Source organism: Penicillium verrucosum, assembly GCF_028828655.1.
Source record: "Penicillium verrucosum strain IBT 35672 chromosome Unknown utg000001l_segment0_segment0, whole genome shotgun sequence".
NCBI lineage: Eukaryota > Fungi > Ascomycota > Eurotiomycetes > Eurotiales > Aspergillaceae > Penicillium > Penicillium verrucosum.
Window position 1 is genome coordinate 4502593 of NW_026643210.1, and position 12341 is coordinate 4514933.

General features: G+C 49.7%; 6 protein-coding genes across 6 annotated transcripts; 3 read left to right on the forward strand and 3 right to left on the reverse strand.

Moving 5' to 3' along the window:
- Positions 1–930: 930 nt before the first annotated feature.
- On the reverse strand, positions 931–1283 carry N7516_001641 (uncharacterized protein; the record flags this gene model as incomplete). The annotated part of the gene is made up of 3 exons (XM_057214361.1): positions 931–961; positions 1023–1122; positions 1184–1283. 3 exons carry the CDS (start codon positions 1281–1283, stop codon positions 931–933), a joined length of 231 nt encoding a protein of 76 aa, XP_057076244.1.
- A 342-nt stretch (positions 1284–1625) lies between these two features.
- On the reverse strand, positions 1626–3108 carry N7516_001642 (DUF1479 domain-containing protein; the record flags this gene model as incomplete). Its single annotated transcript, XM_057214362.1, has 2 exons — positions 1626–2792; positions 2848–3108. 2 exons carry the CDS (start codon positions 3106–3108, stop codon positions 1626–1628), a joined length of 1428 nt encoding a protein of 475 aa, XP_057076245.1.
- A 1847-nt stretch (positions 3109–4955) lies between these two features.
- On the forward strand, positions 4956–5486 carry N7516_001643 (uncharacterized protein; the record flags this gene model as incomplete). Its single annotated transcript, XM_057214363.1, has 1 exon — positions 4956–5486. The coding sequence occupies one exon, from the start codon at positions 4956–4958 to the stop codon at positions 5484–5486; it is 531 nt and encodes a 176-aa protein (XP_057076246.1).
- A 1775-nt stretch (positions 5487–7261) lies between these two features.
- N7516_001644 (uncharacterized protein) lies at positions 7262–8326 on the forward strand (the record flags this gene model as incomplete). Its single annotated transcript, XM_057214364.1, has 3 exons — positions 7262–7313; positions 7366–7607; positions 7667–8326. The coding sequence occupies 3 exons, from the start codon at positions 7262–7264 to the stop codon at positions 8324–8326; spliced, it is 954 nt and encodes a 317-aa protein (XP_057076247.1).
- Positions 8327–8729: 403 nt separating this feature from the next.
- Positions 8730–10468, forward strand: N7516_001645 (uncharacterized protein; the record flags this gene model as incomplete). Its single annotated transcript, XM_057214365.1, has 5 exons — positions 8730–8788; positions 8844–8923; positions 8988–9342; positions 9404–9632; positions 9683–10468. 5 exons carry the CDS (start codon positions 8730–8732, stop codon positions 10466–10468), a joined length of 1509 nt encoding a protein of 502 aa, XP_057076248.1.
- Positions 10469–11118: 650 nt separating this feature from the next.
- N7516_001646 (Bax inhibitor-1 family protein) lies at positions 11119–12109 on the reverse strand (the record flags this gene model as incomplete). The annotated part of the gene is made up of 3 exons (XM_057214366.1): positions 11936–12109; positions 11794–11864; positions 11119–11716 (listed from the first exon to the last, which is right to left on the reverse strand). The coding sequence occupies exons 1-3, from the start codon at positions 12086–12088 to the stop codon at positions 11119–11121; spliced, it is 822 nt and encodes a 273-aa protein (XP_057076249.1). The 5' UTR covers positions 12089–12109.
- Between the last annotated feature and the right edge of the window lie 232 nt (positions 12110–12341).

A 12341-nucleotide genomic window follows, 5' to 3' on the forward strand; every position in this document is an offset into this window, starting at 1 on the left:
CTAGCATCTCTAGAGCTCACTAGTTTCGTGCTTATTTGGGAGTGATTGCTCGAACCTTGGGAGCCACTTTTTCAGCTTGTGTCGCCTAATGGGGAATTAACCCCATAGTCGACCCATATTTGACTCTGATGTTGTGATATCATCCAATCTACGATCAGGGGATCACGCCATGGAGAAAGCCATGCAGGACTCTGATTTGCCGGTCGAATTATGTACGTAGTCCTTTCTCGGAGCCGGACTTAGCCGGGCCCTTGGGAGAAGATAGCGTTCATTACCCCTCATTATTTGGCTAGAACATTGTGTACGTACTTGTGTACTTTTTTGCAGCCAAGGTCTAGATTCTTCAATATGAGAGCAGTTGAAAAGAGGTACCCAGGTGGGATGTTTATATTCCGTTAAGGACACGTGCAAGTACCTCGCTATCTATGCCGCCCTTATTTTCTCTTTTTTTAGGATAGACAATAATTTATTGAGATGAGCCAATCATAACTGATGATCTGACCTTTTGTGGACCCACTTAGGCGAGATCTATCGAGATCGGCACTACTGATTTCCGTGGTAACGTGATGCATTTATTGAGCTCCGCCAATGTCTTTGGTTGATTTTGATAAGAGTCCATGGTACAAATGGCGATCCCTTCTTAATCAAGAAGATTGTGCGTGGGCAGAAACCTTCCCAAGGTACCTTCCCCTCTCCTCTTATAGCACATTGAATCATTGATCGTGGCGAATCTCATATGGTCCTCAATCCCAAGATTTTATGGGCTCGGTGATGAGATGGACTACGAAGTACATGGAATTCGTATCAATCGATATATATTGTGTGAACATGTTTGATTATGACATGTCTATCCTATAAGCGCAGATTCTGTCTGGGTATTCATGCACTCATTCCCCCAAATATAATTATCTCTCCCATCCAATGATTCGTTTAGTTGGAGACCTTGTCGCTGACGGACTTGCTGTATTGAGAATCAGATATTAGCAGATATCCAAGCCCAAGGGATTTGGAGTGTCACTTACCCAGTGGCCTTCTCGTAGGCCTCGCGGGCACCATCGGTGATCTTCTCCTGCGTGTTGCGGTCGAGGTTGTAGCCAGACTTCTTCGCACCGGCGGCGAAGGCTGAGACAAGAGGCATATCAGTCAAAAATTCCTATTGTGCAGAGAACAATAAGTCACTCACCCTTGTCAAGGTAGTCGTCGTTCTGCTGGGTGTTGTTGTCGGCAGGCTTATCCTCCTTGTTGCCGCCAGCGCTGGAAACAGCCTTCTTGATGAAATCCATGATGATGAGTGTATAAGGTACTTGCGAATTTGATAGAAATATCGTGAGTAGAGAGGGGGAAGAAGAAAAAGAGTTCTGTCGGGGAGTCCGTCCAAGTAGGCAAAAGCTGCCCCTCTTCTGCCAAGATTGCCTTTCGAGTGGCGACTTTGCTACAGCACTAGTGAATTGCCACTTGCTGGGCTGGGTTCGAGGTAAGGGACCCCAATATGCCGTAGTTTCCAAATAATATTATGTTAAAAGTAATAATCGAGACTTGTTTTCAAATATAAGTTGTTATGATACAGCTTTGAAGAACTTTTCAAATAGAAACTCCATAAAAATGTCATCCAAACCAAACAAATCTTAAACACCGAAGCAGGCCTTATTGGCAGACCGGACAGCTTCCTTCTCACCCTCGCTCATGGCATCAGTGATCTCCCAAGGAGTGTTGCCTAAACCCATAGCGCGTTGACCCTCCGGGCTCAGCGCAGACCAATCCATAGCACCCTTGAATCCCGACTCACCGGGTCCACCAGCACCGGGGAAATCCCACGGCGGCGAATAGGTCTGCGCAGCCTGGCGCTGCTTGATAAGGTATTCAACATTCATATCGCAGAGCGGGGTAGCTGGAATATACATAACACTGGAATCCTGAGTACCGCGGTGCTCCTTATCCACAGAGTGAAGAGAATCGCAGTGCCATGCGACGAAATCACCAGGCGCAACCTGCGGTACTGGAACCATAGTCGCCGGGAGGTCGAGATGTGGGTGCGTAACCGGGTTATACTCTTGGCAAGCGCCAGGTACGGAGCCCGGGAATGTAGCATCCAGGGCCGGTTTTGAGCTCTCAACGTCGAAGAAAGGACGCAGAATGGTGTACGCTGTGCTGTGGTTGATCATGGGGCAGACGTGCAGTGAGCCCTCGCCGGGCTTGGTGTCTGACATAGATAACCAAGCCTGGAAGAACCGCAGCATTGAGCATGCACCGGCACCATTGTATAGGTCCATGTTGGCCTTTAGGCGGTGTCGAGCATCCCATGCGTCGTACTTCTCCCAATTCCCCTCCAGAATCTTTGTGTAGACTCGAGAGTACTCGGGGTCTTCCCAGCGCTCGAGGGAACCACCGTCAATGTGCGGACCGAGGGTGAATCTTGAGTCCCCTGGATCGCGGATACGAAGACGGTCTCCATATGTCAGCGGGTGGGTGGTTGAGATCTTGCTGTTAGGGTCGGATGAATGCCACAGCTGCTGCATGAAGCGCTGGGTGTTGAGCATGCTTTCGTGACCTCGAGCTTCGGCCTGCGATGGGGTCCAGTACAGCTCGTAGACAGCTGGGGAGTCAGCTGGGAAGGCCTTGACTCGCTCCTTGTTGGCGGCCACATAGTCGCGGATACGTTGCTTATACTCTAGGGCTTGGTCCCGAGGGATCACATTGCGAACGACCACGCTACCTCGGTGGCGGATCTCTTTTAATGCGGCTTCAGACACCTTTCCAGAGATCACATCAGAGTATTCAATTGAGGGGATGATCTAGTATTTCTTGGTCAGTGTTTTTCTTGATAATTTAGGTCACATATGCACATACATCGCTGCCCTTTGCCTTGATCTTTTGCACTTCCTCATCCAAGCTAGGAAGCAATCGCTCCCAACTTTTTGTGATTGCATCTTTGTTTTTCTCAAAGATCTTCGCCTTGAGCTCCTGAAACCGTGCGGGGAGAGGTTCCGGCTTATAGTCGGGCCTCAGGCTAGGGAAAACGGATGAGATATCACCGGCGGCCTTGGTGGTCTGGGCCGAGGTAGAGGCTGCTCGGACAGCGGATTTTGGAATAAATCTTGACATCGACATGGCTGGAATGAATTCACAAGTGTGTATTCTCAATTTGCGGGGATATTCATCGGTGCTTTATATGTGTTTCGTAGCATGCCTTAGTTGAGGCGGAATTATCCCATAAACGGTAGTCGAGCCGCTGTCGGAAATCGCAAAATGCCAAGGAATTACTCAATTAGGAGACCTACCCGACCATTATTCTCCGCCATGACATCAATCCGGTCTGCAAAGAAACATTCATGAAGGTAAAGATGGCAATAGTGGAGATAGGTTTTGTCCAGGATTTAGCCGCTCAGGAACATGATACATCATCCGGGCATACGGCAAGCCGGCATTTGTCGAAAATGCTTTCGGGATAGAATATTTGGATTGTGACGAAGCCCAAGTACTACCACCGGTATAGGTACATATGTATGAACGAATTGAAATACCCCTTGCCATAGTATCACGACCCTAGCTGCAGCCTTGAAGTGAAGCTGCACGGTGTTACTGAAGAATGTGATAACTGATCAGTCAAATCCTATATGCGCTGCTATTCACTGCTTGGACAGAGCAGGTCTACCGAAGGTCTACGGAGTAGATATCTCGTAGATCGTTCTTATGCTTGACAAGCACTCCCTGAACCAATTTTTGAGGGTAATCCACCTGGTCTCCACAGTTTTCGAATTAATATATCAAAGGCAGGCGTGCCGAGCCCTACTGTAATGTCCCACTTGCTGATATGAAACTGCAGTATATACCTAGGTAGCTATACGTACTTGATTTCCTCTGCCGGGTGGGGCTTTCCTATCTTAGCTGCCGCCGCTTTTATGAGGGCGCTCAGAGTCAGGCTCACTGAGTACATTTCAGTCCGGGCTCAGACTAGTCACGTGATAAATCAGTGATCTCCAATGAACGCTCAGTGAGCGCTCAGTGAGTCTCATTGGATGCTCACTGATCGCTCTCTGATTACTCAGAGACTACTCAGAGGCATCTATTGAGCACTCAGTCTACGCTCAGACGAAAATGTCAAGGATCTGGGTAATGTAGTTCCATCAATCCTTGGTGTCTCTGCAGACGTAGGTAACTATATACTCAGTTTCACGATCATCACAATAGCTAATTGACGAGGTCAAATTCGGACTAGAATTTGACAGTTTTCCAAGTCCATTTGATTATAGTGATGGTGATCAACAAGTTGGTCGGGGAAGTTGATCAGGTGTTCAGGGTCGGATTCAATTATTCAAGTTTAAACCCTTTATCTAGGAGTCGAGCTGATTTGGCTGTGCCGCTCTCCTGCTATATTAGGTTCAGAACCCGTTCACTTTGCATTTTCCCGTCTCCTTGGTTCCTCGTCTCTTTGTCTAGTACGATGAGCTACAACACAATAACCTTCTTGAGCGACCTTCGGCTATTATTTCTCGTGTTGTTGATAAAATACTTGGATATTTCTCATCCTAGTGTAACAGCCACCGATCGCCAAGGAGGAGCTCCCACCCTCGTAAAAACCGAGAGAGGAGAGAAAATCCAAACTGTAGAGGCACTATAATGAGGCCAATTATTGTCATACTAGTAAGTAATAAAAAAAAGCAAAAAGAATCGGCCCGAGCCCGGGATTGAACCGGGGACCTCGCGTATTAAAGATGTTCAGGGTTAACCCCCTAAACGCGAATCATTCCACTAGACCACCCGGGCAGTTGATATAGTAGGGTTCAGAATATGCCTATAAAAGCCAGGGATACATTTTGATTCATTATAGGTTAGGATGTACGCCAAGCCCGGATATCCCTGTTGTGGTTGAAAGTACATAGAAACAAGATATGAAACAAGGCAAAAGAGGCTAGTTAGTCGCCCGTACCCATCAACCCCACCCACCAATCCCAGCAATGGAAGACCCCAATCCCGCGTCCTCTCTCATGCCAGGCCTTCCAGAAGGGCGTATCGTCCGGACCTTCTCTCGCATGAAGTGGTTCGAGGACCATGATGACGGGAATCAATGTATTGTAGTGCTGGGTCTGCGACCAAACATCATCGAGAAGCTCGAGAACCACAGCCTCGGGGGAGTCAACTATCGCTTCCAATGGGAACAGACCAATGGGCTTATTAAAGTCGTTCCTAGCGGGCCCTACGAGGGGGCGACGTATCAATTCTCAACTCTCGTGACGTCAAAGCTTATCGCTATAGGAATCCCCTCCCACGAGTGCCCGTGGTTCGGGTCGACGACGTACCGCCCTACCGTTGGCAAAGGAAAAGAGGGCGATAATATTTTTGTCCCACGTTCCCGTTGCCTACCAACATTCGGCTGGCCCACCCTGGTCGTCGAAACTGGAGTCTCAAAGAGTCTCTCCCACTGCTCCGATAAGACGCCGCCAAGTGGTTCGCAGATTCTAACGGAGAAATCCGTTTTGTTATCTTGATTTCGGTGCGAAAGCGTAAGCTTTACTACGAAAAATGGCGCCAAATGCCAACCGACCCCTCACACGCGCAACCATTAGGTCCCTCTGCGCGCAAGCTCCAAACACGCCGCCACTTACCCTATAGCCCGCGCATCTTCAACAGCCGTACTGTGCTGGCGTGGTCGAGGTGACTTCTACTGTGGTCGCCGGACAGCCCAACCTGGTGACGGGCGCTCCGATGGTGTTGCCATTCGCCGCTCTCTACAACCGCCCCCCAGCAGCAAATGAAACCGACGTCGTGTTAAATCAAAATGATTTTGCGGACATGACGGACCTCCTGCTCCATCTCTGAATTGCTCGTTATTTTTCCTTCTGTCTTATTTCTTGTTTCGTGGTGCGCCTTGTGGAGGGAAGCGTTTAGATCTTTACCACCATACGCTTTATTCTGTAACACACTGGTAGTATGTCCGGTTAATCCAGAGGTTTCTCTGGGAGGGCTTACCTTTCGGCTATCGAATTGTCTGGTGTCTCTTACACCCCTGGGTTACCAGGTGTGGAGGGAAGCGTTCAGATCTTTACCACCATACGCTTTATTCCGTAACACGCCTTGCGCTCTAGCAACACCTTTGCACTGTTCCCCTCACTCTAAAGATCCGCGTTCACTAAATCAGTTGTTCCCGGGGCGTTTCGGTCTTTTCACATTGCTTCTTTTCGGCGCGAGAACTGTGACATGCCCAAATATGATATCCCGGTCCAGTGGTCTAACAGTCATACATCATCTTTTCCTTTCCCTTGGCTCTCAATAGTTACAACTGGTAGCATATCCTGGCCGCGCCAAAGGTCAAAATCTGTGCTAGGCAAGAATGTGCACCAATTCTTCCACCTTTAAGTCCGTATATGTTGCGTTTGGGCCTTCAACTTGCGGTGGCGCAGACGGACCCTCTGCGCTCTACCGGCCATAGAACGTTCTGCGGACGACTGCCAACCACATAACAGTAAGTTTACGCTTCTCCGCCCCACATATAGGCACCACCTAGGTATCTCGTGATGTACGACGTCGACGTCGACGTCGAACACTCGTCACTACGCTCCTTAACGAACCAAACCTCTCCGCCAGTGTCCATCGATGCCGTAGTCCACAATAAACGTAGCCCTACTATCAATTTGCCTCTCAGCTAGAGGCGCAATAACCAGGGTCGACCGCTAAATTGATCTAGCGTGGTGCATTTTATTGAGGTGAACTGCTGACTTAGCTGCTCCCCGCGCTTTGCTCCTGTGAGCAAGTCCTTGAGCTTATGTAATAATCAGGTGATGCTCAGTGAGCGACCTCGGGAGCATGGTGATTATATAATATTCAGGGGCGTGCTCAGTTCTACTCAGTGAGCAAAAAGCGGCAAGGACTGAGCTCTAAGAGTGGCAGAGGAAATCCACTACCCAGGTAGCATACATATAGTTTTACATCGAACAAGGTACGTAAGTACCTCCATAAATAGAACAACATAATGCAAACAAGAGGGGAACTAGTGTCAGACGACCTCATATACAAGGAAGACGGGGAAATAGACTGCCATTGGGCGCCAACAACGATGTACAGGAATATCGGCCAACCCGCCGGCCTCGGTCCACTTTCCTCTCCTCTCGACGGTTAAGTGCATTCTACCCCGCGAGCCCTAGAAGTGGACACGGAGTGCGCTGCAAAAGACCCCGAGCAAGTTCCACAAGGTCCATTTCCTGCATAAAAGAGGGCAGAATCCCCTGCTGGAAGCCGTAACCCATTGATCATTAATACTCTGAACATGTCTCTCGCGGTGAAAGGAAGATCTGCCATTATAACTGGAGCTGGCTCCGGTATGTCTTCTGTAAACTACAGTATCAGATAACCAGCTTACATTGTAGCCAGGTATCAACCTCAGTTTCGCCAAATTGCTAGTGGAAAACGGCTGCAATGTCCTAATCGCAGACCTAGCCTTACGGCCCGAGGCACAAGCGCTAGCCGATAAGCACAAGACCGGAGCCGCACGAGTGGTCTTCCAAGAGACTAATGTGATTGACTGGGTCCAGCTCGAGCGGATGTTCGAGGTTGCCGAGAAGGAGTTCGGCGAGATTGATATTGTTTGCCCGGGCGCGGGAGTCTACGAGCCGGTAAGACCAAAACAACCCTAACAAGACTATGAATCTAACTATAGCCGCAATGCATATAGAATTGGAGCAACTTCTGGCGCCCGCCTCACTCAGCCGAAAGCAGGGACCCGGCCTCTGGTGGCCGATACGCTTTGATCGATATCAACGTCACCCACCCGATCCGCACGACACAACTGGCAATTGCCCATTTCCAGAACAACCGTACCAGCGGCCGCCCGAAGCATGTCGTCCATATCTCCAGCATTGCAGGCCAGAATGCGAACCTCGCAGCTCCGATTTACTGCGCCACGAAACATGCCATTAGCGGCTTCGTGCGGGCGCTCGCCAAGCTCGACAAGGAGCTTGGGATTCGAGTCACGGCCGTGGCTCCGGGTGTTATCAAGACCCCGCTCTGGACTGATCATCCAGAGAAAATAAAGATGGTTGATGATAGTAGTGATTCGTGGGTAACACCCGAAGAAGTGGCGGAGGTGATGTTGGCGCTTGTGCAGCAGGAAGAGGTGGGCGAGATTATCGGGGACCGGTCGGGTCGTGGGCCGCAGTTTAAGGTGGAGGGAGGTACAATTCTGGAGGTGTCAAAGACAGTTCGAGCTGTCGGTCAGTTCAATGACCCAGGTCCTGGTGATCGGCCTGGAGCCACGGCGTCGGATCATCATGCTGTTGAGGAAGAGAGTTATCAACTCCTGTCGCAGAAAGGATGGGGATTGACGAAGCTATGATTAGTTATTAGGTTATGTGTATGATTGGATATACAATCTATACAAATATTTGAAATAATGCCCAGGTGGAGTGTAGGGAGTAGTAATCTGCATGTTGTAGGAATGCAAAGTGGTTCGGTTTTATGTAAAAAGGGTTGGCCCCGAGGAAGCCCCGGTCATGTGTCATCCCGATAAGTCTTGGAAGGCTACGAAGGCTTTCAACTGGCCACGGATCTTTCCCTCCTTTATTCCTCTCCCTTTTTCCAATTTCCAGGGCTTTTCTTTTCTTTTCTTTTTTACAACTACTCTATATCTCTCTTTTGTTCCTTTGATCTCGGCCCCGCTGGTAGCGGCCGTTAATTATGTTTTGCGCGCCTATCTTTGCCCGATAACATCATTTCCGCAACAGATAACAAATATCAAGATGGAGGAGGCCGCGCTCGGAGTTGGTTCATCTGGGGGACATCAGAATTCGATGCGGAAGTAAGCTACTACACAAAGTCTTGATGTCAACAGGGGCTAATTTGGACTCCATTAGGCGTTCAGTCCGCGGAAGACCTGGAGATGTGGTGGGTGTGGCCAGTTGGTCCAGCAGTGTGATCAACCTGCTCAATACCAGTAAGTGCAAGCAATCGCACAATACATAGGGTGCCCCGGATTCTGATTCAATCGCTCGCTGCAGTCGTCGGTGCCGGTGTTCTTGCGATGCCGCTAGCCATCTCCCGTATGGGAATTGTCCTCGGTGTCTGCGTGATTCTGTGGTCTGCAGCCACTGCAGGATTCGGCCTCTATCTGCAATCGCTATGCGCACAATATCTGGACCGTGGAAGCGCCTCATTTTTTGCGTTATCGCAGTTGACATACCCTAATGCAGCCGTGGTCTTTGATTGTGCGATTGCGATCAAATGTTTCGGAGTCGGCGTGAGCTATCTCATTATCATAGGAGATCTCATGCCGGGGGTGGTACAGGGCTTTGTCGGCAGCGAGCCAGGATATGATTTCCTGGTGGACCGCCACTTTTGGGTTACAGCTTTTATGTGCGTCACCATGTGCATTGTGCCGAATCGAGGGGAAGTGCTGACCATTTGACTTCTTTAGGTTGATCGTGATTCCTATTTCCTACCTGCGCCGCTTAGACTCTTTGAAATATACCAGTATTGCAGCCTTGGTTTCCATGGCCTATTTGGTTGTTCTGGTTGTGTATAAGTTTGTCCAAGGAGACACGACGGAGGATCGAGGCCCGATTCGCGTGGGCCATTGGGAGGGCGCGGTTCCAACTCTCAGCAGTCTGCCAGTTATTGTCTTTGCATTTACTTGCCATCAAAACGTACGTATCCCAGTTGTCACCCGTGTGTTCTTTTCTAACAACCATTCCAGATGTTCTCCATCCTAAACGAAATCGGCAATAACAGCCACTTCCGCACAACTGCCGTTGTTTTCGCTAGCGCCGGCAGTGCAGCTGGAACCTATATCCTCGTTGCCATTACCGGATACTTATCCTTTGGCAACAGCGTAGGCGGCAATATCGTCGGCATGTACCCACCAGGCGTGTACGCAACGATCGGCCGCGCCGCAATCGTTATGCTAGTAGTCTTCTCTTACCCACTACAATGCCACCCATGTCGAGCCTCAGTCGATGCTGTCCTTAAATGGCGCCCCAGTCCACAAGTCACTGGCGCAGAGCGCTCTCCAAACCGGCACCCACTACTAGGCCCGCGGGGAAACCGCACGCCGGAGCCAATGAGCGATCTTCGCTTCTCTGTCATCACAACCACAATCTTGATCCTGAGCTACCTAGTCGCCATGACTGTGTCCTCCCTTGAATCCGTACTGGCATACGTCGGGAGCACTGGTAGCACGAGCATCAGCTTCATTCTCCCGGGCTTGTTCTACTACAAGATCTCCTCGCCCGACTCGCCTACCTACCGGGGCTTAATGAAAGAGGACGATGAGGCGGAGGAATATCTGTCGGGAGATGACGAGGAAGATGACGGCGAGGGTTCCCTCGCTCGCTCATTAACCGAGAGTGGCCTTTTGCTCCGTGGCACCCGCCACTGGCGCAAGGCACTGCTTCGCCCACTCAGCCTGGCGTTGGCGTTCTACGGCTTCCTTGTTATGATTGTGTGTCTGATTACGAACACCTTCTTTAAGACCTCGCATTAATTTGCACGTTTCTTTCCGCATGAAACTTCTCGTGCCCCCTCTAGTTGGTCCGGGCTTGGTCTTTTCATGATCTTTGACCCTCCCATATACAGTCCGAGGAACCTCGCTCCTTGGATTTTCTTTCCTGTTCACCAGGCTCCTTCATTTTTGCATATTCTTGTTTTCTTTGCGCGTTGCTCTAGATGTTCGCTTCTTTGTCTACCCTATAGGGTATTGCTCTTTGCATAGTTTAAATTTCATTTGATCGGGTTGTCCGTGCTGGGCGTTTGGAGAGTTGTACCTATTTGATTTGGTTGCTTAATTTATATTATGTTGGCTGCTAATTGTTATGCGGGTATATTCTGGCTAGTTACTTTGCTTCGGTAAGGAAATAAGAGCGACGATATGATTCCGAGCAGACTTACAACGAACAGACTTGTAAAAAAATCAAGATATGAATGAAGAGAAGTGTACAATAGAAAGCGATTCAAGCAAATCCCGATGTAAAGCACGAATACCCTCACCCGAAACCAGTTCTGAAGCACCAAAACGTAAGCTTATTTGTCTGGCAATTGCCATACGGACCAGAGCCTGCTAAAGGCAGGCAGGCAGGCAATTAAGCCAGGAATTGCACATATCCCTTCTCGCCCCTTGGACTTCCCAAAACGCAATTAATTATTGTTGTTAGCACCGTTCAGAATCCGCAGAATGGACATGAACAAGTTAAGCACATCGAGATAAAGCGAGATCGAAGCAGCGATCTCCTCCTCGACATGATAGTGTCGCATAACTAGCTGCGTATCGACGAGAATATAACCCGAGAAGATAAGCGCGCCAAGCACACCATAGATGATCTCAATGGTGCTGTTGAACGGGATGAACATAGCCACGAACCCGAATAGGATCATGAACCACAACGCGCCGAACAGGTATGGCATCCAGTCGGTGAAGTCATACTTTGTCTGGCATGCGAAGAGGGTCAAGGCGAGGAAAATTCCAAGTGTCAGTGCGAGCGCTTGCACCACTACCCTCGCGTCGTAGAAAGATGTCGCCACGCTGATTGAATACGCTTCGAGGATTGTGAAGCCTGATAAGAAGAGCAGGTTTGCTGGGTAGGACTTTCGCTTCCAGAATGTTGCGAGCATGAAGCCCAGAGCGCCGAAGACGGAGATTATCATCAACCAGAAGTTGGACTGGATCCAGACGCGGTAGGAGTCGTTGAAGAAGGAGATTGAGCTGAGGATCGTTGTGAGGAGGAGTTGGGCCGTTCTGGGTGAGGTGTGTCAGTAGGGGGTTCGTAGAACCCACGCGCTTGGGTCTGAGTTTGTAAATCGGGTTCAACTTACAAGATAGAGTACACTTTGCGAACGAATTGCATACGGATGTCAATCGTTCCCTCGGCCACGGTACCTCCGAACTATGCGATTTTGTCAGTTTCCATATTTCTAGCTGGGTGAAAGTCCTCCAAATGGCATGGTGCATGCATACCTTGAAATCATCTGGGATGTTGTCGTCCTCGCTGCGAGGCGCTGGCTCTGCTGGAGCCGCTGTAGCCTGGTAGGAGGGAGGGGCTTGGGAGTAAGACGGGTCGTCTAAGGAGTCCCGCTGAGGAGCGGGCTCATATCTGGTGTTTGCAGCCATAGTGGTAAGTTGAGATATCTTTAATCTCTCAGCGCTGGTGTATAATGTTGGATGATCACAGACAAAGAGAGAGAGAGAGGAGTGAAACCTGGAGGTGGAGCCCTGGATGATGTGACGGGTCACGTGCGATAAGCCAAATATGGGGCCGTGGCTGCTTACGTATACACGGGTATGGCCGTGCCAAGCGCCCAATACAGCGCCCCAGCAAACGGTATTTCCCCCCAAACAATGTTTGATGTGCAATCTAATTTCA